We start from the raw sequence: 23516 nt of genomic DNA, 5'->3' as shown, positions 1-23516 counted from the left end.
TTATTTCCATATATATATATATACATGGATACATTTCACACCCATGGAAAGGCAATTTTGTTGCCTCTAAGATACCATAAAGCCATGCAGGTGGATAAATGGGGAGAGGCAGCAGAGAGAAGGGACAGCAGTGCTTTTCACTGTATCCTTTGCAGCTCTGTCTATGCGGTTAAACCAATACGGGGAACTGTCCAGTCTCTAGTCACTTATATTTAGAAATCTGGAAAAGGTGGAGCAGCCCAACGGTGACCCTATGGCAGGCACAGAGAGGGGCAGCTGAGTGCAGGTACCCTTTAAACACACGCTGACGGTGCGGGGATGCCTACAGACAATGCTCCGGGCCGCCAGCCAGTGCCGTTCTTCGGGGCTGCAGTCACCGGTCTATTTAGGGCCACCCTCCCCGGCGCTGGCCACTCCTCTGGCCGTGCCCGACCCTCTCTGGGTCCCAGTTTCCTCTCCTGTCAAAGTGGGGCTGGCATCGCAGGGGAGTTTCAGGACCCCCCGCGGGCCCGACCCCGAGCCTTAGGGCCGAGGCAGGGGAGGCAGGAAGGTGGGATCTGTCCCCAAAGGGCGCGGGAAGGGGGCGCACCGTGCACACAGGCTCTCCCGGAGGCGCTGGGACCGGCCCGCCACGCCGAGGAGCCCAGCGGCCCCCCCGCCGCCCGCCCCGGCTCCGCCCCGCGCGCTCCCCGCGCCCCTCTCCTCCCCCACCCTCCTCTTCCCTCTTCCCCCCTCTCTACCTCCTCCCTCCTCCCTCCCGGACCCGGCCGGCGGCGCGGGGGGCGCGGCCGCGGGTGACAGTTGCCGGCAGAGCCCCGCCCCGCGGCCGCCACGTCCCGCACGTCCCGCCGCCCGAGCGCAGCGCAGGGCCCGGCGCGGCGGCTCCGGCTCGGCATGCGGCTGGCGCGGCTGCTGCGCGGAGCCGCCTCGGCCGGGGGCCCGGGCCCGCGCGCCCGCCGCAGCCTGGCCTCCGACTCGGCCTCCGCCTCCGGCCCGGCGCCCGAGCGCGGCGTCCCGGGCCAGGTGGACTTCTACGCGCGCTTCTCGCCGTCCCCGCTCTCCATGAAGCAGTTCCTGGACTTCGGTGAGCGAGCGAGCGAGCGCGGCCCCGGCCGGCCCGGGCCTGTGCGCGCGGCCCCGGCGCCCGGGCGCCCCGGTCCCCCTGCGCCCAGCCCCCTCCCCGGGGCCCCGGCGCCCTGGTCCGGTCCCGCCGGCGCCCCCGCCCCCTCCCCGGGGCCCTGGTCCCATCCCCCCTGCGCCCCGCCCCCTCCCCGGCGCCCTGGTCCGGTCCCGCCGGCGCCCCCGCCCCCTCCCCGGGGCCCTGGTCCCGTCCCCCCCTGCGCCCCCGCCCCCTCCCCGGCGCCCCCGGTGCTTCCGTCCTCCCTCTCTCGGGCCCGATCCGGATGCCCAGGTGCTGGGCCCGCCGGTCGGAGCCGTCCCGGGGCGGGTGCCTGGTGGTGGTTATTGTTGGAAACCCAAAGGCCCCGGCGGCGCACGTGTGCGGGTTCCCCCGCGGCGGGGCCTCTGCCGCGCCGGGCTCTGGGGGAGGCACCTCCGGGGGTCCTGGCAGACACCGCAGAGCGAGGAGAGATGCCCAGTTTGGTATGACGGTTGCATAGAATTGCCTGACGGCAGGGGAAGCAGGTTATAGCTGGCCCAGTGTCTCCCGGAATGTTTTCCTTGTCACCGGCTGCAGGGTTTCCGCCAATGGCATGCTCATCTCAGCAGCAGCGAGCAGGTCTTGAGCACGTGTCCAGTGCATGAGTGCAAGATGGACAGTTCACCCCCTGGAAGCGACTATCCATCCACCTTCCTCTTCCTGCTGTGTGTGTGTGTGTGTGTGTGTGTGTGTGTGTGTGTGTGCGCGCGCGCGCGCGCGCGTGCTTCTTTCTAAAACGGATACAGCAAATTCCAGAGGAATTGCAAAGTGAGGCTCTTTGACTTCTCACATGGGGTGTTGAGGGGAAAGGGGAGAACTCAGATACACTCAGTGTATGAAGTCATAACAGTTAAGTAGACAGTTACCTTCTGCATTGTGAGTGCTGTTAGGTAATGGACGGATCCCTAGTGGGCTTTTGAAAGATACCAGCATGGCTGGCAACTTTGTCTTAAAGTTGTGGTTGACAGAGGGCGAATTTTGGGGGCTCACATCCTCAGTTTTTGTTTTTATGTTAAAATGACTCTAGTGTGACTAAGGGGTCAGTGTGGCCTTGTTTACAAGTATACCTTTCAACTTTCACAAGGAAATGTCTTCCTTTAATACCGTCGTTCCTGCTGCTGATGATCTAATTTTTGCTTAGGTTGTCTTTTGCTGAAATAGCAGGATTACTAGTAAATTAGCGACTTCCAAATGCATTGCTGAAATGATCCGACTTTTCAGTTTCACTTAAAATGGAACTGCCAGCCAGAGGACGTTCTACAACGGGCCTGCTTAGTATCCTGATGCAGGAGTGGAGGGAGGAGCAGGCTGCTTTCCTGGAATTAGACAATTGAATAGGATGGAGGTTGGGGAGTGGAGAGGGGTGGTGGTGGTGGTGGTGGGAGATGGTTGCTGAACAGGCATTGGTATTTTTTGCTTTTTGTTGCCCGAAAGCCCTTCTCTGCACTTACGCTTTGGTTATAGTGATTAGAATAGTGGTTCCCATGCACATGGCAGGATTTCTCTAATTAGTATAGTGGTTCCTGTGCACCTGACAGCATTTTCTGTGTCTCTTTGACAGATGTTCACTTCTCATAAACCCAGACGTAGGAAACGTGTTGTAAGTGACGGCAGCAGCAGTTTATATGGGCTTTGCAGGTCCTGTTAATTAGACTCCTCACCTTGCTCAGACTTGCTCAGGTTGCATTCGTTCTAAGACAGGAAGTTACAGTAAGGATGCAAATAATGGAGACAGGAGAGTTTCTTCCTTGCTCTCCGGAGCAATTGGAATGTCAGGAGCTGGAAGGTTTATTCAGGATGCTCTGGAGACTGGGCTCTCCTCCCTCGCCCCTTCCCTCACCCTGTCATTAGGGTAATGCTACGCCTCTGGAGTTTCTGGCCCAGTGACTCCCTCTGTGCTTCCCCCTGCCTCGGCCTCTGCTGCCTTATGGCTTCCACTCACTGCTCTTCCCACCATGTCTGTTTTCAGGATCTGTGAATGCTTGTGAAAAGACCTCCTTTATGTTTCTGCGGCAAGAGTTGCCTGTTAGATTGGCAAATATAATGAAAGAAATAAGTCTCCTCCCAGATAATCTTCTCAGGACACCATCGGTTCAGTTGGTACAAAGCTGGTAAGATCGCCGTGTTTGCAGTTTCAATGGCAATGGGGCTGTGGACTAAACTCAAGTTAAAGCAAATAAATCTTTTTTTTTTTTACTCCCTAGTAGAATCTTAAGGTTGCTCTTTAGTAGAATCCTGGATGCTACCACTCTTTGGTTTTGAGAAAAACAACTGCACAGAAATGCAGACACTAAGCTCAAGATTTATTTTATTCAATCTGCAGGGATGTTATAATAATATATGGCATTTGTTGAAGTGAGGAATTTATATGCAGCACCTTTAATCCTTTCCACACCCTGCCCAGTAGTCATTATTATCTCCATTTTACATAATCTCTAGATCACATGTGTCAAACACAAGGCCCACGGGCCAAATCCGTCCCGCCAGGCCTTGCAATGTGGCCCGCACCTCGCTGTCATCACTGCACTCTGCTGCGTTTCCATCACAATGACAGTTTATGACTGTTCAGTAAACCATTCGGCCCGCGATTTAGGCTGGATTTTAGATTTTGGCCCCTTCTCTGATTGAGTTCGACACCCCTACTCTAGATGATCAAACAGGTTCCAACAAATGAAGTTTTTTGTTTTTTTTTTTTTTGCCTAGTACTGGCACTGGGATTCAAACCTGGATTTTTTTGTTTCTACTATACTATGCTACAGTCAGAAAGATGAAATGGATTAAAAGTGCATATATTATTATAAACTGAATTTATTTTATTGAAATATATCTTTATAAGTCACAAGTTAAAACCTTTTTTATTTAAAAACAATTAGAAGTTATTGGAATTGTATAGAAACTGATCTCTCGTCCAAAAAAGTGACAAAAAAATTATGAAGGGTGTACAGCATATGTGGCCACCTATATACATTCTTCCTTGTTAATGTTATTAACTTAATCGTTCTCTTAATCACTAAGCATTTCAAATGAAAGAGTCTGTCAAAGTTCAGTTTAAATGGACATAATTCAGCTGCAAGACATTTCCCAATAATGATTCATGGAGATCCTTGCTTTCCTTTTGTAGGCAGTATAGTTGGTGCAAGAAACTGATCTCATATCAATTTTAAATAATACATGAAAGAGAAGATACTTTTCTCTGGAAGCTTATGCCTGCTTTTTTAGAAATTCTTCATTAAAAATAGCATATGTTGCATTTAGAAATCCAATCTGTGCCTAACATGTTGTAAGTATTCAGATCTCTCTTGAATAAAAGAGCACAGTTTTTCTTGACAACGAAGAGCACATTAATAGTTAGAGACCTGTAGGTATCAGAGTCACTTAACTCTGGAATGTAGAGAGGCAGGTTGTCAACAACAGCTTTCTAAACTAACATGGATTTGCAAATTTTAAAAACACTTTAATTCCCTCCTCCCTCTCCCCTCCCCATGTCTGCTGAGTTAGGGCAGTTAGACCTTGTTCTCTTGAAGACCATTGAACCATAGTGGCGTGTTTTTAGCTCTGGCCCTGCACTGCCATTGTGCTTGGTGGTAAGACCTTGAGAAAGTAATTTGGACTTTATTTGGCTCCTTCCTTAACGGGTAATTTACTGCCTTGAGATGTTAGATAAACTAAAACCAACATTCCCATGACTTTTGTGTTTTTGTTCAGTTCTGTTTAAAACACATGTGTCAAAACCAAGGCCCGTGGGCCAAATCCGTCCCGCCAGGCCTTGCAATGTGGCCCACACCCCGCTATCATCACTGCACTCCGCTGCGTTTCCATCACAATGACAGTTTATGACTGTTCAGTAAACCATTCGGCCCGCGATTTAGGCTGGATTTTAGATTTTGGCCCCTTCTCTGATTGAGTTCGACACCCCTAGTTTAAAAGAACTAGGTAGTATAGATTGTAGGCTTTCAACAAATTTGTTGATTGGACATGAACATCTAAAATTAAGGTTTAAAACATAGACCTTTAAGTTAGACTCTTAGGCCAAGTAGGCTGGGCTTTACAGTTTTCTGAGACTAAGACAAGGCCCATGATCACATAGTTATTGGTTATAGGCACAGTACTCATGACAATCATCATTTATACTGTAATTTGCAGTGGTAAGTTTAGGAAGTTTAAAGGCTATTTTAGCCTGCTTGGTGTGGCTCACTGGTTGAATGTCAGCCCATGAACCAAGAGTCACTAGTTTGATTCCATGTCAGATGGCAGGCTCGATCCCCAGTAGGGGGCATGTAGGAGGCAGCTGATTGATGTTCCTCTCTCATTGCTATTTCTCTCTCTCTATTCCTCTCTGTCTTTCTCTAAAAATAAAATAAAATAAATAAATAAATAAATAAATAAATAAATAAATGTAAAAGCTACTTGGTAAAGATAACTATTTTAGAGTATAGAAGTTTAAAAAAATAGAAGAGGTAGGAAATCTTACAATTCTTCAGTCAAATTTAACCTATGCTTTTAGGAGAAAATATGCACATTCTGCTAGTTTGAACCAGGAACTTTGCTGAAATGTGATTATGTATAAAAATCCCACCTTAACCATACTGGTAATTTAGAGTACTATACTAAATTAAAAAATGAGAAATGTTAAAAATCCCTTTTGAGCATCTTCACAATATTGAACTCTCAAAGTGTGACAGAGCAAGCTTACCCTGTTGATTTGTATTTTAGGTATATCCAGAGTCTTCAGGAGCTTCTTGATTTTAAGGACAAAAGTGCTGAAGACGCTAAAGCTATTTATGAGTAAGTTTACTATTTTGACCTAATTCTGAACATAATTTTTGTACCCTTTAAACGTCATATAAAAATATAAATCGATTAACTTTTAGTTTCCCACTGTAGTGGAACATGTGGCAGTATATTTGTCTAAAGCAGCCCGAACGGGCCAGGCAAGTAACAGAAAGCAGGAAATGGTCCTGGGAACAAGAGATGCTTCATGCTCCTCGGGTCTCTGGTGTAAGAGTTGTGGTCTGCAGAGAGCTAGTGTGGCCGCAGAGCCCTGGATGGAAGCTGAGGACTTTTCTCCTGGAGAGTGCTTTCCTCTAAAGGACAGCCACCCTCAGCTCCAGCCAATCGTCGCCAAACTGTAACACCACCCAGATCATTAAAGTTTTTTGTGTGTTTAAAGAAAAGTCACAAGTTTAGATTTTTTGTTAATCCTACCCTGATTATATTTTTTCCACTGATTCTTAGAGAGAGTGGTGGAAGAGAGGGATGAAGGGGAGAGAGAGGGAGAGAAAGAGAGAGAGAGAGAGAGACAGAGAGAGAGAGAGAGAGAGAGAGAGAGAGGGAGAGGGAGAGGGAGAGGGAGAGGGAGAGGAAGAGGGAGAGGGAGAGGGAGAGGGAGAGAGGCAGGCATGCTGGGGATCGAACCTGCAACCCAGGTATGTGTCTTTGTCTGGGAATCGAACCAGCAACACTTCAGGGCATGGGCCAATGCTCTAACTACGGAGCTACACCAGGCACACATCTAGATTTTTAATGTAAAATCTCCCAATTTTGAATGATAGGGGCAATTAATTAAAAAATTTTAAAAACACTGAAGGCCTACAAAAATGTCTGTGGGTCTCTAGTTTATGACCTGTGGTCTGTAAGATAATGTAAGTAATATATCCACTTCAATGACCAACATATCAGAACTGGTGAACCCAAGTAGTGCCCTCAGGCAATTACCTGCTTATTCCGATGGATGTTGGTCAAAAGTTGGAGATCACATTTTTTGTTGTCCTCAGTCTTTAATAGTTTTTTTTTTGTTGTTGTTGTTGTTGTTTTTTGTTTTTTGTTTTTTTTTTTTTTTTTTTTTTTTTTTACTGTAAAGGTGATGGCAACACTTCATTTTTAAAACTTCAGTTTTATGATTTTGGTCTGAAAATAACATCAGGCTGTACTCTGTACCTGCTTATGGAGCACATTTTACGTGAATATTTAATCTTTAAAACAATTCAATTGAGATTCTACTTTCTGTACAAAAAGAGTAAGTAATTTAAAGTAGCATAAATAGCTAGCAAATGGTAGTGCCCAGATTTGGGCACAAGTATTCTTAAAAGTAAACTTTATGTTACGTGGATTATATTATTGAACCTTCTGGAAACAGTCATTCAGAGCAGATAAGCAGAATAATACTGTTTGGAATATTAAAAAAGGAGAGAAAGGTGATGCCCTGGTCAGTTTTCTTAGTGGTTAGAGCATTGGCCCATGGACTGAAGGGTCTCTGGTTCAGTTCCTGGCCAAGGACATAAACCTCTGTTGAAGTGTAATCCCCAGCCCCTATCTGGGCATGAGCAGAAGGCAACTAATCGCTGTGTTCTTTCACATCAGTGTTTCTCTCCTCTCTCCCTCTCCATCTTCTCTCTCTACTCTTTCTAAAAAAAATCAATGGAGAATGTATCCTTTGCTGAGGATCAAAAAAATAAAAAAAAGTAGGGAACGGTGAAATAAACTAATAAAGGGGTAACTAGAAATGATGAAATGTTTGCTGTTTTTTGAGGAGTTTTCTTATTTGGATTAACAGTATGGTTTTGAAACTAATTACAAACTAGGAATTTCAAAAATGTTTTGAGCTGTGAGAGCATCATTGGAATAAGTTAATAGTACTCCAGATGATGACTTTGAATGGAAAAGCACTCATTCGAAAGTGTAAAATCTGATGGGGATGTTACAAAATGGATTTTATTACTTCCTAATTAAGACTCCTTTTCTCTTTATTTCGTTCTTTAAATTATCCAAGCAAGAATGTCTTCTAAATGACAGAAATGGGAAGGCCAGATGATTTGAAAATTTTTTCTTTTCACACAACAGTTGACTTTCCCTCTCCCATTTTTAAACTTATAGGATGAGTGAAATTAGAATTCTCCCCTACTTTTCTGTTCTAAGTGGTTGTTTCTCTCTTGGAGCCCCAGGGAATAGTTCCAAAGCCGACAGTCTTTATAGGCTCATTCATCTTCATTCCTTACAGAGCATGTGTTCCCTGGAAGCCAGTGCTCCGTCTTCTGAGACCGAATGTCCCTGAATTCTGTCTCACAGTGCGGGCTCAGATGACCTCAGCTGACAATGGTTACAGAAAAAACCATAGCATGTTTAGGATCATCTTTTGTTGCAGCCTTCCTTTAAGACTTTCAAGAAAATAATTAAATTTCAAATGTTTTATTTTGAAGGTTCTTACACTGTCACAGACTCAGTATATTCAATGATCTGAAATATATTTACAGAGGTATAGGACAACATGCACTGAGGTTTCTTTAGCCGAATTAGGGATTGCTTGCCTAGTGTAGTTGGTTAAACTTAGATTTTAGTATTAGATTCACTTGTCAAAATACTTGGCTGTATTGAGAGACAGGTTTGTTTAGCTTCACAGATACCGTGATACGGATCAGGAACCGACACAATGACGTGATTCCCACCATGGCTCAGGGTGTGATTGAATACAAGGAGAGCTTCGGGGCGGATCCTGTCACCAGCCAGAATGTTCAGTACTTTTTGGATCGCTTCTTCATGAGTCGAATTTCAATTAGAATGTTACTCAATCAGCACTGTAAGTGTCTGGAAGTCAAGAAAAGAAGTTAAAGTGTATTGGTATATTTTAAATTTATTTAGAAAACTTCCCTTTAAGGAAAATGTTTAATTTTACTTTTTTTTAATGTATTAAGAAAAGTAAACAGACTTGGTTTATTTATTGAATATAAAATACTGTGTTTATATTTATGTTTAAGAAAAATGTTTGCTCTTTTGTTCAAATACCATTTAGAGAAAGAGTTTTCCAATCTGGAAATGGGCTTTGGATATTTTAGCATATTTGATTTGTCTCTGATGTTTCTTTTCTTAATAGCTTTGTTGTTTGGTGGGAAAGACAAAGGAAGCCCATCTCATCGAAAACACATTGGAAGCATAAACCCAAACTGCAATGTAGTTGAAGTTATTCAAGGTAAATACTTACATTTCTCCTTTCAGAAAAAATGTAGGAATCAAAATGGTTGAGTGTTAATCTTGCTATTAAAACAGCTATTTATATCCCGAGATAAAAATGTTAGGAGTGAATATGTGGGTTTGAAAATAACTTTCTAATGTTAATTGTGCCTTATGAATAGGATATTTGCTGATACAATGTTTGGATAGGTAAAGTATGGTGATGCTATGTGGGTATCTGTTTCATTTCAAAAATTTTAAGCCCCTTTTTCCTTTCTAATTCTCTGTCTAGAAGCCATAACTTATAATTGGCTTACATCTTTCCACACTTTTTTCTGTTTATATCATATACCAGAGGCTCGATGCATGGTTTGTGCACCGATGGGGTCTCTTGGCCTGGCCTGTGCCCTCTGGCAATCTGGGACCCCTCGGGGGATGTTGGAGAGCTGGTTTCAGCCTGATCCCCACCAGCTGGCCCGATTCAGACATGAGGGAACCTGATTCCTGCAAGCCCAATCCATTCTGGAGGGAGCCCGATCCTGTGCGTTGAGCGTCTGTCCCCTGGTGGCCAATGCACGTCATAGTGACCAATCAACCTGTCATTTGGTCTCTTAGGCTTTTATATAGATAGATAGATACACACACATATGATTGCTGGTCTTATGTTGTTTATTTAGAAAATGGGGTAATCTATTTCTACAAGTTTACAGACATTGTACCATGTTCAATATATATAGATTTTTGAATGGCTGTATGGATGTACCAGAATCTATTAGTCCATCCTCCCCCCCCCCCTTTTTTTTTAACTCTTTATTAATTTTTTTTCTCAGAGAGAGGAAGGGAGAGAGATAAAAAACTCATCAGTGATGAGAAACACTGATTGGTTGCCTATTGCATGCCCCTTACTGGGAATCAAGCATATAACCCCAGGCATGTGCCCTGACTGGAGTCAAACCTCTCCCTCCTGGTCATGGGTTGACACTCAACCATTGAACCACACTGGCTGGGCCATCCTTTGATGCATCTAGTTTGTTTTCATTTTTTTTCTAATCAACAATATTGCAGTGCACATCTTTAGATATCTGGTGACTTTTGCTATTATTTTACAAAGGAAGATTTACATTTAAAGTGCATTTAAAATTTTGATAAGTCCCATAAGGTAACAAACAGTGAATGAGAGTGTCTTTCCTAAACCCTCACCAACTCTAAATGTTTGTTTTATGTATTGTAAGTATTTTTCTAGCTTGCTGTTTTTCTTTACTTTGATGTGTGTTTTACCATATATATATATATATTATTGACTTCAGAGAGGAAGGGAGAGGAAGAGAGAAAGAGAAACCAGTGATATGAGAGAAAAATTGATTGGCTGTCTTCTGTACGCTCCCTACTAGAGATTGAGCCAGCAACCTGGGCATGGGCCCTAACCAGGAATCAAACCATGTCCTTCTGGTTCATAGATCAACACTCAACCTCTGAGCCACACCAGCTGGGTTATGGTGTCTTTTTCTATATAGATGTGGGTTTTGCTTGATTTTTTTTTTTGTATTATATCTGTCATTTTTCCTTTATGGCTATTAGGCTTTGTCATGTCATATTTAAACACTAAGATTTTTAAAGTATATTTTCTTCTATAAAAAGTTTGAAAATTTCATTTGTCAGTACTATTGCCATCTTAATGCATGAAACAGATGTAAATATATTTAATGCTTTTTTGTTGTTGTTTTGATTCACACTAGATGGCTATGAAAGTGCTAGGCGTCTTTGTGATCTATATTATATTAACTCTCCTGAACTAGAGCTTGAAGAACTGAATGGTAAGCCTGATGCTGTCTATTCCTCAGTGATCATTGTTTTGATGACTTGACAAGGGACTATAAGGATAATTTAGATTTGTTTTAATATAAAAGATCTTTTCATCAATTTCTTCATAGGAAAGCCGAGTGAGAGAAATCATGTTAAAACATATTTGTGTGTGTGTGTGTGTGTGTGTGTGTGTGTGTTGTGTGTGTGTATGTCTGTGTATTTAATGTAGCTGGATTCTTTCTGAAAGACATTTTGGTCTTTCCCATTAAAACAGTTTTACATTGATTATGTTGATTCTTTACTTATTTTTGGTTTTCTGGTTAGAAAAAGTGGAAAAGTGGTGCCAAGAAAATTCCATTTGACTTTTATATGCACTTCAATAATGTAAGGTTTACCCTAGAATATTTTTACTCTCTGAGTTATAAATCATTGTTTACTATTGAGGAAGTAGAAAGATTGGAGGTGTAAAGAAGAAATAAAGGTGGTCATTTATTTGAGAAACTGTTTATCTCTAATGGTCTTTTTTTCACCCTGCCAGTGCCTTTTGGACAAAATACTGTTTTTCCTAGAGGTAGGGTAGTTTAAAAGGGGGGGGGGGGGGAACATTTCCTAAGTTAACATGACCCTTTGAGAAGAATAAAATTAAACAGTTTTTACTAAGTTGTATTCTGGACAGCAGTGGATGTTACCCAATTGAAAATAGAATTGTTTGATGTTTTCCTAAAGCCGTTATTAATGCTTTTGGCCCATAATGGTACATTTAGTAACTACGAATCACAATACACCCGTGATAGTTTGGGGACCTGAACTACTCTGGGCTGTTTCCAGATGTCCCACCCATGTTTCCAGGGATTTTTTTATTCAGAGGGAATCCAGTTTGTTGGCTACATTAGGATCCCAGGGTATGGTGAACCTTATTCCTTTACTCTACCCGACGTTCTAATTTACACACTACCTGCCCACCAGGGCACCTATTAATGGTTGAATGTAAAGTCAGCATTCCTGGGTAAATTGATGCTAGCTTAATTTTTTTCTTCAGATCTATATCCATGGAAATGCCTGAAATAAAACAGAAAACATTCCACCTGGGAGAAACATTTTTTAAAATGGCATAAAAAAGAATGTATTTATGTAAGTTGGACCATGGGATTTATAGACTGTAACACTTTCTCTGGAGAGTAAAACCTGGACCTTAGGGTTGAGTGTCCTTTACAAAGACTGGCCGTCATAAAGAAGAATGGGCAGAAGGGTGGTTATTTGTTATGCAGGACTCGTGTTGTCACTGTCAGGTATTAATCTAAGTGAGCACGGGATTCAAACACGAATACAGTGAAGATCTGGTGTGGCATTTCTCCCCTAAATGATGCTATCCTCCGTAGTAAATGTTTTCTTTTCATCACCACACAATATATTCTTTAAATGCTTTAAGCATATCTCTCTGTACTTTTATATTTTTCTCTTCTGCTCTGTAGCAAAATCACCAGGACAGCCAATACAAGTGGTTTATGTACCATCCCATCTCTATCACATGGTGTTTGAACTTTTCAAGGTTTGTAAAATAGTATTACATAACCTCTATCAGACCTTTCCTGAGGCTAGGAGTCTGCTCTGAAAGTTAAATACAATACTCTACCGGGTTCTCTTCCGTTTAATTAAAAGACGTCATTTCAAATTCCGCTCTTGGAGATCAGCCTTTTGACAGCGTTGATGGGCCCCTCGGTGTGGTGGTAAGCTCAGCCTGAGGCCGAAGAAAGACTGGGTTTGCATTCCAGTTCTGCCACTTAATTATGTGGGTGACCTCGGCCAAGTTGCTCAACCTCTGAGCTGCTGTTTCCTCTTCAGGAAAAACAAGGGTAATACTCTCCAGATTATTATGAAGATTGGAGAATGTCTAATACAATTTCAGCACAGTGTAGGGGCTCCTTGAGGTTCTATTTTTTACAAAATAAACACTTTCCACCCCTAAAGGACCAGAGTCCTACCTGCTGTATGCTTTTTTTCCTTTTGAGAAAGTCATTTATATTAATGTATAGGGCTTCTGCTGGTATATTTGCTCTTTACAACGAGTTTTGAAAACTAATAAAATTATGATAGTAATGTTGAGAATACATCCCCCCCCCAAAAAAAAAAACAACAAAAAAAACAAAAACACTTGCTGGTGGACAGGAAAGTGGGTGATGAGAAGTGGTACAGGCCCCTGAGGCTGAAAATGGCACCCTAAGTCAAGCTGGAGTCTCTCTTCCCTGAGTTGCCTTGTCTTCAGCCAGAAGCACTTTAGAAGAGAGAAGATGTGGCTTTCAGCCTGATAAGGAAAATGAAAAATATTCTGAAACAGGAAAAATGATGCAATAATAATGATGACTTAGAACAGCAAGATTTCAAGAGTGCTTTTTTGTTCTAAGAAAGCAAGAAAATATCTAATCCTTCCAAAAATATTTCAAAGTGATTAAATAAATGATTGGCACTTAAAGGATTAAAACTGATTTTTCCCTTGAAATTTCAGAACATAAAGATCCTGTTCCCCATGATGCTTAATAAAAGAAATACTACCATGTTATATAAGCGATTTTGTATAACGTCAGTAGTAATAGGTTCCGTATGGAACCTGATCTAAAAGGGCCTTCAGTAGGGATGATACAATCTGCTCCTTAGGGAGACTGGTGTGCCCACACTTATTTCCAAAGTCAGTCCTGTCTTTTGCCTTTTTTGCTTTAGTGCTTATGACATGTTGGCAGTTTGTACGCTGTATCCTTTAGAAATTGTTCCAAAACAGTTTTACAAGTAAATGTCCTTAGTTTTAAACTAATGGTAAATTGGATTAGTTTATATTACTATAAGACCATTGCTGTAAATAGTATATGAAATTTTTTTTTCTTAATGAAAGTTTTCAAAAATAAGATTTGTCTGTTATCTACTAAATTGTAAAAACATTTGGATAAAATTTTCTGCTTTAATGTAAACTCGTTTAAAATGTTAAAACATCTGGTTTTGCAAAATATACAGAATTTAGTTGAAATCTTTAAATCAAAATGTCTCACAACTCCTCCACAATTGACGTCATAATTTTTTTAAAAAATAATTCTTTAAATATGGTTATAAGAATAATGATTCTTTAGCATATTTCCATCGACTTAAAACTTTTAAAATTTCAAGTAGTGCATATTAGTTGAAAATTATAATTATGTTCTCTCCTTTTTAAAAGTTGTATTTTTAATGTAAATCGAATGTATTTCAGAATGCAATGAGAGCAACCATGGAATATCATGCTGACAAAGGTGTTTATCCACCTATTCAAGTCCACGTCACACTGGGTACTGAGGATTTGACTGTGAAGGTAAATGCTTTTCTTTTTTAAGGTGATATTCAGGCATGCACGCACATAATTTCTAGAAGGCATAATTTATCATTAGGAGAAAGAAGTCCTATCTCTTATACCTATAATAATAAGCACATTCTTCATTTTTCTGACAGATTATGGAGTTTTCCCTTGAGTCTATTTCTATTCTGGTTTCTAATTCTGATGATTCAAGTTAAAGTCAGTCCTGGAGGCAGACACCTTAGCAGTGATCATGAATATTAACTTTGATAAATCTAAAATATTTGTGTATTTGCAGTGTTATGTAGATAGTAAATAATTTTTCATTTTTAAAAAATATGTTTTTATTGATTTCAAAGAGAGGAAGGAAAAGGGAAAGAGTCTTCTCCCCTTTTGGGAGTCAGTCTAGCTAACAGTTTTCAATTTTGTTAATTTTTTTCAAAAAGTAATTATTTTGTTGATTTTTCTCCACTGTTTTCAATTCTGTACTTCATTAATTGCAACTCTAATCTTTATTATTTTCTTCTTTTTCTTCCTTTGGAGTTAGTTTGCTCCTTTTTTAGTTTCTTAGGATGGAAGTTTACTAGGTTATTGATTTGAGACATTTTTCAGCTAAATATTTAATTTTAATATTTCTCTTGAAATTATCATGTTTTCTTTGATTACAAAATCTGCATTATTAACCAGTACACCTAGTATGTGAGACCTAGAGGCTCTGTGCATGAAATTTGTGAACGGTGGGGTTCCTAGACCTGGCGAGCAATCAGGGCTGATCGGGAGCCTTCTGGCTGCTGGCCGGGGCCTTCCTTCCCCAGCTGCCAGCTGCCAGCGGGGGCCTTTTTTCACTCCATGCCACCCCTTGTGGTCAGCACACGCCACAGTGAGTGATCAGACTCCCACTTGAACTCCTGTGGGGACACTTTGCATATTAGCCTTTTACAGTATATAGATAGATGTCTTAATTTTTCTTCATTTTTTAAGAATCATTTTGCTTGGCATAGACTTTTTAGTTAGTCTTTTGCTTTCAGCACTATGAATATGTTAATCCTACTTATCCTTAGATCCTGCTTATACAGAAACTCAAGGTCAGTCAGAGGTGAAAGCTTAGGGATCTGTTCTGGTTTTTCCTGAGTATGAGCATAGCCCTAGGCATTAACGTGACCTTCTGGGTTCTCAGGACATCTCTGCACTTTTTAAACCCCTTTACATATCTCATTCCCTAGCTTTTCTTATTAAGCTTTTTTGTTAGCCTATTGTTTGCCTTAATTGTTGTATACTGCCTCAGGTGGCCTTAAATTTTATTATCTCTAATTGTTTTTTATCCTCTCACTTTTTAATTTTTTTTTGTTTTTTTAAGTTAAATCTTGTTCAAAATATTACATTATGTTCCCTTATGTCCTCTTGTTTGGTGTTGGTGGACGGACAGACTTTGCTTAGGGAAAGAAAGGTTCATAATGACCTAGCATTTCCACCTCTAGATCTTTATATACTCTGAAGGTTTAAATACAGATATTCAAGCAAAATCGTATACATGGATGTTCATAGCAGTATTATTGACAATAGCCAAAATATGGAAAGAGCTCAAATGTCCATCAACTGATAAATGGATCAACAAAATGGGATACATATCCATATAATAGAATACATTGATGTTTCTATCTCTCTCTCCCTTCCTTGCTGAAGTCAATAAAAATACATACTTTTAAAAAGCTATAAAAATTTTTCATAAAGGTCTTGAACAGACTTATAAAAGCCCTACCTATATATTGGGCTCTGCTTCCTTACATCGAAAGTCACATGACTGTATCTACTCTTGTTGCTTATCTCTTTATGTGTTAAATCCTTGCTTTAATTTTCTTCAGTAGAGATTTCACCCCATTACTTATGCTAGACTTTTAGGATCAAGGTCTATTCCCTCCCCCTCCCCCAATGCTGCTCATTTTTTAAGTTTGTTTAGAAGGTGACATTTTTCACCTTTTATTCCTCTGCTGAAAATCCTGTGAAGGAATTAGTTTTTTCTGTCTCAGAACTCTAGCTGCTCTTTCAGATTTTATGTTTGGTCTATATTCAGTAAATAATGTAAGTGTTAAAGCCACATGTATTTAAAGTAAAAGTTCACTGTTGCTGATTTTATAAACTTGACATTAAAAAAGATGTTGAGTAAGAGATTTCAGGAGCTCTGGGTGAGAGTTTAGAGTTAATACATTTCCTGCCTTCAGAGCTGTCATCAAGTTAGCCACGGTTCATTTCCCTTGAACCTGGCATTCAGATGAGCTAACCCAGGGAGCCCAGGGTGAAGGGGAACAGGAAGTTAGGAACGGCAGCTCTTGGTTCGATGACATTGAGAAGTGGTGATTTCATGCGCTGAAGAGAAAACTTTAAAAATAATTGGCAAACTTCTCTTCCCTGGCCTTCCTGTTGACATTACTCCCTACCATGTTTCTCTTTCATAATATTTTGCCTTTCTCTTAGCATAGGCTTGTGTTCCCATGAGTCTATATTTTTTTCTTCAAATTATCTTAATCAGAGATTTTTTGTTTAATTTTAATATATCTTTCTCAGTATATTTGTCATCAGAGTGCCATTCTTCTTGTCTTAAATGTATATAGACCAAATATCTGTCTCTGTCTCTCTCCCATTATTTTCTCTCCCTCTTTTACCAAAGAACTCAGTCCATCTGGTATTCTTTTATCTCTTACAATTCTCTTGGAAACTCTTAAGGACCACTTAAAAATCTACCTCTTCCAGTTTGTTTCTTGACAGCAGAGCAAAGGAGGGCACCTTAATTTACCGGTGTCAGATTTTAACAGTATTCCTGTGGCTTCGTTTACCTCTTCACTGTAATCAGAAGGTGCCTCTCAGAGTCACCCATCCTTTCTGCTCTGTGCTCTGCTTTCCTCATACTCGCCTGTGGCTGGAAGTCACTTCCTGTTTTATACTTGTTGGATGCCAGAAGGTTAAGAAAAACCAGTTCATTGAATCTACCTTTAATCTTAATATCTATTCTAATATGTTGTTTACTTAGTTAATATTTATAGAACTCTCACGCTTCTTACCAACAAGTGTGCAACGGAGCATTATATTAAAGGATGAACAATTAACAAATTGATGGATCTCAGGAAATACTCAGAGCTCTTTATTCATCTTACTAAAATAAATCTCTTCACAGGGTTTGAATTCATGGCCAAGAATAATTTCAAGCTTAAGTTCTTAATGAAGTCCTTGTAATTTTTATACTGCAGTGCTCTAATTGTAGATATATCAGAGGCAACTCTTCAAATGGTATTTCAAAGTGAACTTTTATTTTTAAAATTAAAATAGCTATATGATTTTTATTGTGAAAGAAATATACATCAGATCCTCAAATAACATCATTTATTTAACATTGTTTAGTCAAACATTGATGAAAATAGGAATTTAGCTCTTGTTTATATTAACTAGCTTATCATTTCACCACAGTTTCAAGAACCTGGTGATGTTAATAGGTTGAGAACTTACAAAGATGAGAACTTACTGTGTAAACATGCTGTAAAAATTTTTAAAGACTATTCGAAAACTGGGAATACATTCTGATGCAGCCACTATAGAAAACAGTATGGAGTTTTCTCAAAAAATTAAAAATGGAACTGTCATTTGACCCACTGATCCTACTTAGAGGAATATATCCTAAGAATCCAAAAATACCAGTCAGAAAGAATATGTTCATAGCAATGCTATTTATACTAGCTAAAAATCTGGAAACAGCCCAAGTGCCCACCAGTAGATGAGTGGATAAAAAAGATGTGGTATGACACAATTGAATACTATGCAGCTGTAAAAAAGAAGGATATCTTGCCCTCTGAGACAGCATGGAGGGACCTAGAGATGCTAAGCAAAATAAACCAGTCAGAGAAAAACAAGTATCACATGATCTCACTTATATGTGGAATCTAATGAACAAAATAAACTGACAAAGTAGGTCGGAGACAATATACTGGTGAATTTCAGAGAGTAGGGGGTGGGAAGTGATTAACCAAAGAACTTATATGCATATATGCATAACCCATGGGCAGATAATAGTTTGGTGAAGGCCTGGGGAGGAGGCAGGAGCAGGGTGAAGGGGGTTAATGGGAAAAAGGGGACATCTGTAATATTTTCAACAATAGAGATAAATAAATAAAAAGACTATACAAAAACGTAACTAGAAGCCATCTAGCTTATTGACTTTTGAATATGTAGCACTCAGAACTATTTTTATGTCTGTGCATATCTATATACCTATGTTAAAAGCAGATTAGTTTATGACAACTATTTTAATATTATAGATAGTGGACTCAATTTAGATTTTGTAACAAAGGAAAATGACTGTATTAGATTAGAATGGAAGGTGTACAAGAGCTAGGAAAATAAGTCCATGATGACTGTGAAGGAATACAAAATGAAGACCATCTGTAAATACATCACTAAACCTACCAAATCATCTACCATATGATTTGAGTTGAAAAATGACATAAGCACAATATAAAAACCTATGTACCTTATAAATTGCCTAGAAAGTTGTCTGGAGTCTATTCTATGAAATGCCTAGTACATGAGATACTACACCACAATTAAGTGGCTCTGCTTTTTCCATCCTGAAAATGAAAATTATACTGTTGTTTCCCATAATAGAAGTAATTGCGAAAAATATTCAGAAACTAAAAACCCAAAAGAAGAAAACCACTCATAATTCAATAGACAAAAATATATCATTACAGGCTTTTCATAATTTAATTTTTATAAAATTAGAATATTATAAATACTTCTTCATAGCTTTGTGCTATTTAACAAGATTTTGTGAACATCTCTCCTGCTTATACATTCAATTCTATATAATATTTAATGGCTAAGTAGTGTTCTATTTTAGACTGTACATTAGTTTACTCAAATAGTTTTCTAATTAGTTTTAGCTGTTCTCTATAGTGCTGTAATGGATAGTATCCCACATTCTTTGCATACTTTTCTGCTTATTTTTTTAGGATAAACATTGTTGGGTCAGAGAGGATTTATGCATTTTTCACCTGGTTTTCAAACTGGCCACCAAAAAAGAATTATTTTTACATCCTAGATAGGCTTAGTTTATGCTGCATTCAGTGCTATACTGCAGTGTTAGTGTGACTTCAGTAATACACAAAGTCACCCCCTGAACTTGTATTATGATGGAGTTTATTTTGTATTAAAATTCTACCTGTTAGATGAGTTGTGTTAAGTCCAGCAGTGAAGGAATTGTTTACACTTGCAACTTGAATTGCATGATACTCGTTTTGAAAAGCCGGACTCTGCAGAGAGCAGTTAAACTGTGACACTGTGTGTCCTTATTTTGTTGTATAAAGGACTTGGTCATATTGCATGATCCTTTCTCATCTTAGATGAGTGACCGAGGAGGTGGTGTTCCTCTGAGGAAAATTGACAGGCTCTTCAACTACATGTACTCAACTGCACCGCGGCCGCGTGTGGAGACGTCCCGAGCAGCACCCCTGGTATGTGACCAAGAAATAATGAAGTGCGTCTTTGTAATTGCCAAAGAAAACAAATGGGTTACCAAATAAATCAGTTCAGCCATTGAGTAGGACACACCTCAAGGAAGAAGGGGAGCTATTAGAAAAAAAACCCACTTCCCTCTAAATTTAAATTGCAGTAGTTTTGGTTATTTTTTTTTCTTTTGACTGAGGAGCACGAGACAAAGAGTATTGTTTTGGAGGTCTCGTTGCCAAGCTTGATAGTGATATGTCAGTAGTTTTCCTGTGGTAAACTGCATTTGATGTACTATTTCTAATGTGAAGACTAAATTAGCAGTTTTACTGGTATTGGGTCAACACTGATTTTATCTTCAATGTTTTTCCCCTCCCCCTCTCAAGTACTTATAATAGAACTCATATTCTAGATTCAGAAATAAGACGTAGACTTCTGATCATTTTAATCATCAACCTGGAAATGGCTCCAATGATCATTTTGCTGGTATTTTTTATTCATCTTAATAGTCATCTATTTTCAGATTTATTAAATTAGCTTTTGAATTGACTCTATCCTTGTTCTCCAACTGCCAGAAGAGCGCTTTGCCAGATCTCTGACCTTTAATTCTGGAAGAACTGTTCTAGGCTTGGAGTCTTTTCTGGCACCGGCCCTGGAGTGTCATGATGAAACGCAGTATATGATGGATCTGTTTTAGACTCTAGGAAGTTACTAGAAGGACTTTGTTATAATAGTTTTACTTGTTAGGCAGCACAAATTCTGTAGCTACAACTGTAAGATGGTTCATGTAGTACAGTAATGAGCTTCTCAAAGGGAGATGCATGGTGTCTGGGGAAGGCATCCGTGTGCCATGGGACAGAGAGGTCAAATAATAAACATAAGCATTTCTTAGAGTCTAATTGTACTCTAAAAGCCAGACCCATGCTGGCTTTCTTATCTGACTTTTCTGGGGGAAGTCCCACATGTCTGTAGGTGTGGTTGAGGGCGAGGTCGGGGATAGCATCCTGAGCCACCTGCTTGTGCAGTCTCCTTGGGGCCATTTCTGGAACTAATTAATGTATTAGTCAGGGTCCCAACAGAAAAGAGAGCTCATTCAAATTATGATAATTAAGGGAGGCTTATTTACAGAAAGACAAATTATAGAGCTATGACTATAGATAGTACAGGATTCCAGGGCCAACAGCAGAACTGCCACCACCCAGAATCAAAGGGAGACGGAGGAGAAGCCAGAAGACCCAGAAAAGGGGAAGGTGGCAGAGCTGCTGCTTAGTAACAGGGAGCCCCTTCTGCCCAAAGGAAGCAACCTCTGGCAGAAGGAAGCAGGGGAGTGAATACCCTGACTTGACTCCGTCTGCACTCCTACTGGGTTCCCCATTGGCTGGACCCACTGGAGGAGGAGGGATGGGAATCCATTGCCATCACCATTCAGGTCAGCCTCCCAGGGCAAGGAGACGTGAATTTTTAAGAAAACAGATAATTGATTTGGAGAGGTGAATAGACACTCCAGTTTGTAAAATCAAGTAATAATGGTGGAGACAGATAAAGCTGGAGCCTGGGTTTATGAATAGCACTCTGATTGCTGAATCCACATGAGCTCTCAACTGAAGTGTTATATGGAATGCCATTGAACATCTCATTTGGTGATAAAAACTATTTGTGCATTTATCTAAAGATTTTGCTTATATTAAAGAATTGGTAGGATTTGTCCAGGCAAAGAAGGCCATTCGACAGTGGGAATAGGATGAACAAAGATACGAAAATAAAAAATAGCATATATTTGAAGAACTTGAGACCAGGAGATTTAGTTCAGCTGGACTGGAAAGTGGGAGACAGAGACCTGATCTTATCAGGTCTTGAAAGCTCTTTGTAGAAGCTTGGGTTTTTATTTCAAGCCAGTGGGTGGGTGGAAGGAGCTGTGCTTTGAAGATTTGTAAGCAGGGAAGTGACCTGTAAGTGAGAATGAAGAAAGATCCCTCCAGATTCAGAACACAGGCTGCAAATTCATGGTATGAAGTCACAAGATATATCTGTTAGGCCACAAAGGCTTTTTCTACTCTTGCTAAAAGAGAGAACATGTTTTATATGATATTGCCCAAAGCATATCCTCCTCTAGAGCAGGCCAACGAAGAAAAGCAACATGCTTTTTCAGATCCCCTCTCTCCCAAGTCATTTTATAGTAGAAAGAAGGAAGACTTCTAGTGACGGGAGGGGAGTAACCTAATGTGGTACTCAGCTGGCTCCAGCCTGATCTTTAGAAATACTTAGGCATTAGCGTTTCTGATAGCCTGGGATACTCAGTAGCATTTCCATTCATTAGATAAGCATTTCAGTGGGTGGTTTTCTGAATAGAATTTCAGAATTTCCTTTTCCTCACACAACAGGCTGGCTTTGGCTATGGATTGCCCATCTCCCGTCTTTACGCTCAGTACTTCCAAGGAGACCTGAAGCTGTATTCCCTCGAGGGCTATGGGACTGATGCAGTGATCTTCATTAAGGTAGGAACAATAGCTTTCTTGAGTGAATGAGACTTCTTCTGATAAGAGGAAGAGATGCCAATATTTAACAATAATGTAATGAAAATTTCCTCTAATTCATGCTATTTAAATAAACATATATAGTTTTTAGCATATGGCCTCATCTTTTTTGACAAATGATCTCCTTGACTCTAGGAAAAGAAATGCTTATATGTATGTAATGATCAGGACTATGGTTGTTAATAAAAAAAAAGTTGGGTAAAGTGGGGAATCATGAAAAGTTTTATGTCTTATAAATTTAATTTTAGCATAAAACTCATGAATGGGCATCGATCCACCGATCTTTTGATTTATTGCACAGGCCTTTCTTTGGGTCTGCAGTTTCAGTATCTTCCTTGTGGAAGGTGTACAATGCATTTTTTTGAGGTTTATTATATCGAAGAAACAACCAAGTGTATAATCCTTTTCTATTTGTATACAGTCCTTTAAAAATGTCTTCTGACTCTGATTTGACAGCAGTTTTTATGTGACTTTTCTTCATGAGTTTTTAAAAAATATATTAATTTTCAAAGAAGCCTTCCAATCTTTTCAACACTTTAAGTCACATGTGTCAAACACAAGGCCCGCGGGCCAAATCCGTCCCGCCAGGCCTTGCAATGTGGCCCGCACCTCGCTGTCATCACTGCACTCCGCTGCGTTTCCATCACAATGACAGTTTATGACTGTTCAGTAAACCATTCGGCCCACGATTTAGGCTGGATTTTAGATTTTGGCCCCTTCTCTGATTGAGTTCGACACCCCTGCTTTAAGTAATATCTGATTAGGTTATGTATTTACAATGACAGATAAAATTGCATAAACAGATTTGGGAACAAGCACAGTGACTCTTGGTAAGCGCACTTGGTGGGAGCAGAGGCACTGAGCCGATTGGCCTTGGATGTTCTATGTGTTTTTACGAAGATCAGTATATTTTACGGGATGGAGAACACAGCCCCCGCAACCCACTGAATTGGTTAAAAATGTTGGCATCTATTTAGTGGCTCTAGTTTCTTATTCTGGCCACTAGATGGCACCTATTTTACAGGAAATGCTGAAGACTATTGGAAAAATACATTTATCTGAAAAGGTTAAATTCTTTCAAGATAATAATTCTTTCTCTTTTCCTTTTTTAAACTGTCTCAATTGTAAGGAACTTAAAAAGGGCAACATGAAGGCAATATTTTTATCATTAAATGTAACATCTTTGATCCAGTCTATAAAATCAAGTGGTGCTAGCATTTCTGGCACATTCAAAAAGAATATATAGGTGTAAGGTTTTTAGTTCCATTTT

At 40.1% G+C, this 23516-nt stretch overlaps 1 protein-coding gene across 10 annotated transcripts in view; it reads left to right on the top strand.

The window, feature by feature from the left end:
• The first annotated feature begins 814 nt into the window (after nt 1–814).
• PDK1 (pyruvate dehydrogenase kinase 1) overlaps nt 815–23516 on the top strand; it is a 38494-nt gene continuing 15792 nt past the window's right edge. For 4 of the 10 annotated variants that reach the window (XR_004984920.2, XR_004984919.2, XR_006740560.1 and 1 more), the window contains exons 1-10: nt 834–1084; nt 3129–3270; nt 5873–5944; nt 8548–8732; nt 9027–9122; nt 10840–10917; nt 12379–12455; nt 14142–14240; nt 19610–19720; nt 22094–22207. Coding sequence is in view for 7 of the 10 variants with exons in the window: in XM_036421398.2 (XP_036277291.1) it covers nt 895–1084; nt 3129–3270; nt 5873–5944; nt 8548–8732; nt 9027–9122; nt 10840–10917; nt 12379–12455; nt 14142–14240; nt 19610–19720; nt 22094–22207 (1164 nt within the window). In the remaining 3 variants the exon portion in view is untranslated. Of the gene's footprint in view, nt 1085–3128; nt 3271–5872; nt 5945–8537; nt 8733–9026; nt 9123–10839; nt 10918–12378; nt 12456–14141; nt 14241–19609; nt 19721–22093; nt 22208–23516 lie in introns of all 10 variants that reach the window. The other 6 variants (XM_036421394.2, XM_036421396.2, XM_045575746.1 and 3 more) reach the window with 6 other exon arrangements.

This window comes from Pipistrellus kuhlii, unplaced genomic scaffold, assembly GCF_014108245.1.
Source record: "Pipistrellus kuhlii isolate mPipKuh1 unplaced genomic scaffold, mPipKuh1.p scaffold_m20_p_7, whole genome shotgun sequence".
In the NCBI taxonomy this organism is placed as follows: Eukaryota; Metazoa; Chordata; class Mammalia; order Chiroptera; family Vespertilionidae; genus Pipistrellus; species Pipistrellus kuhlii.
The sequence above is the reverse complement of the archived record's forward strand: the minus strand, read 5'-3'. Positions and strand labels throughout refer to the sequence as shown.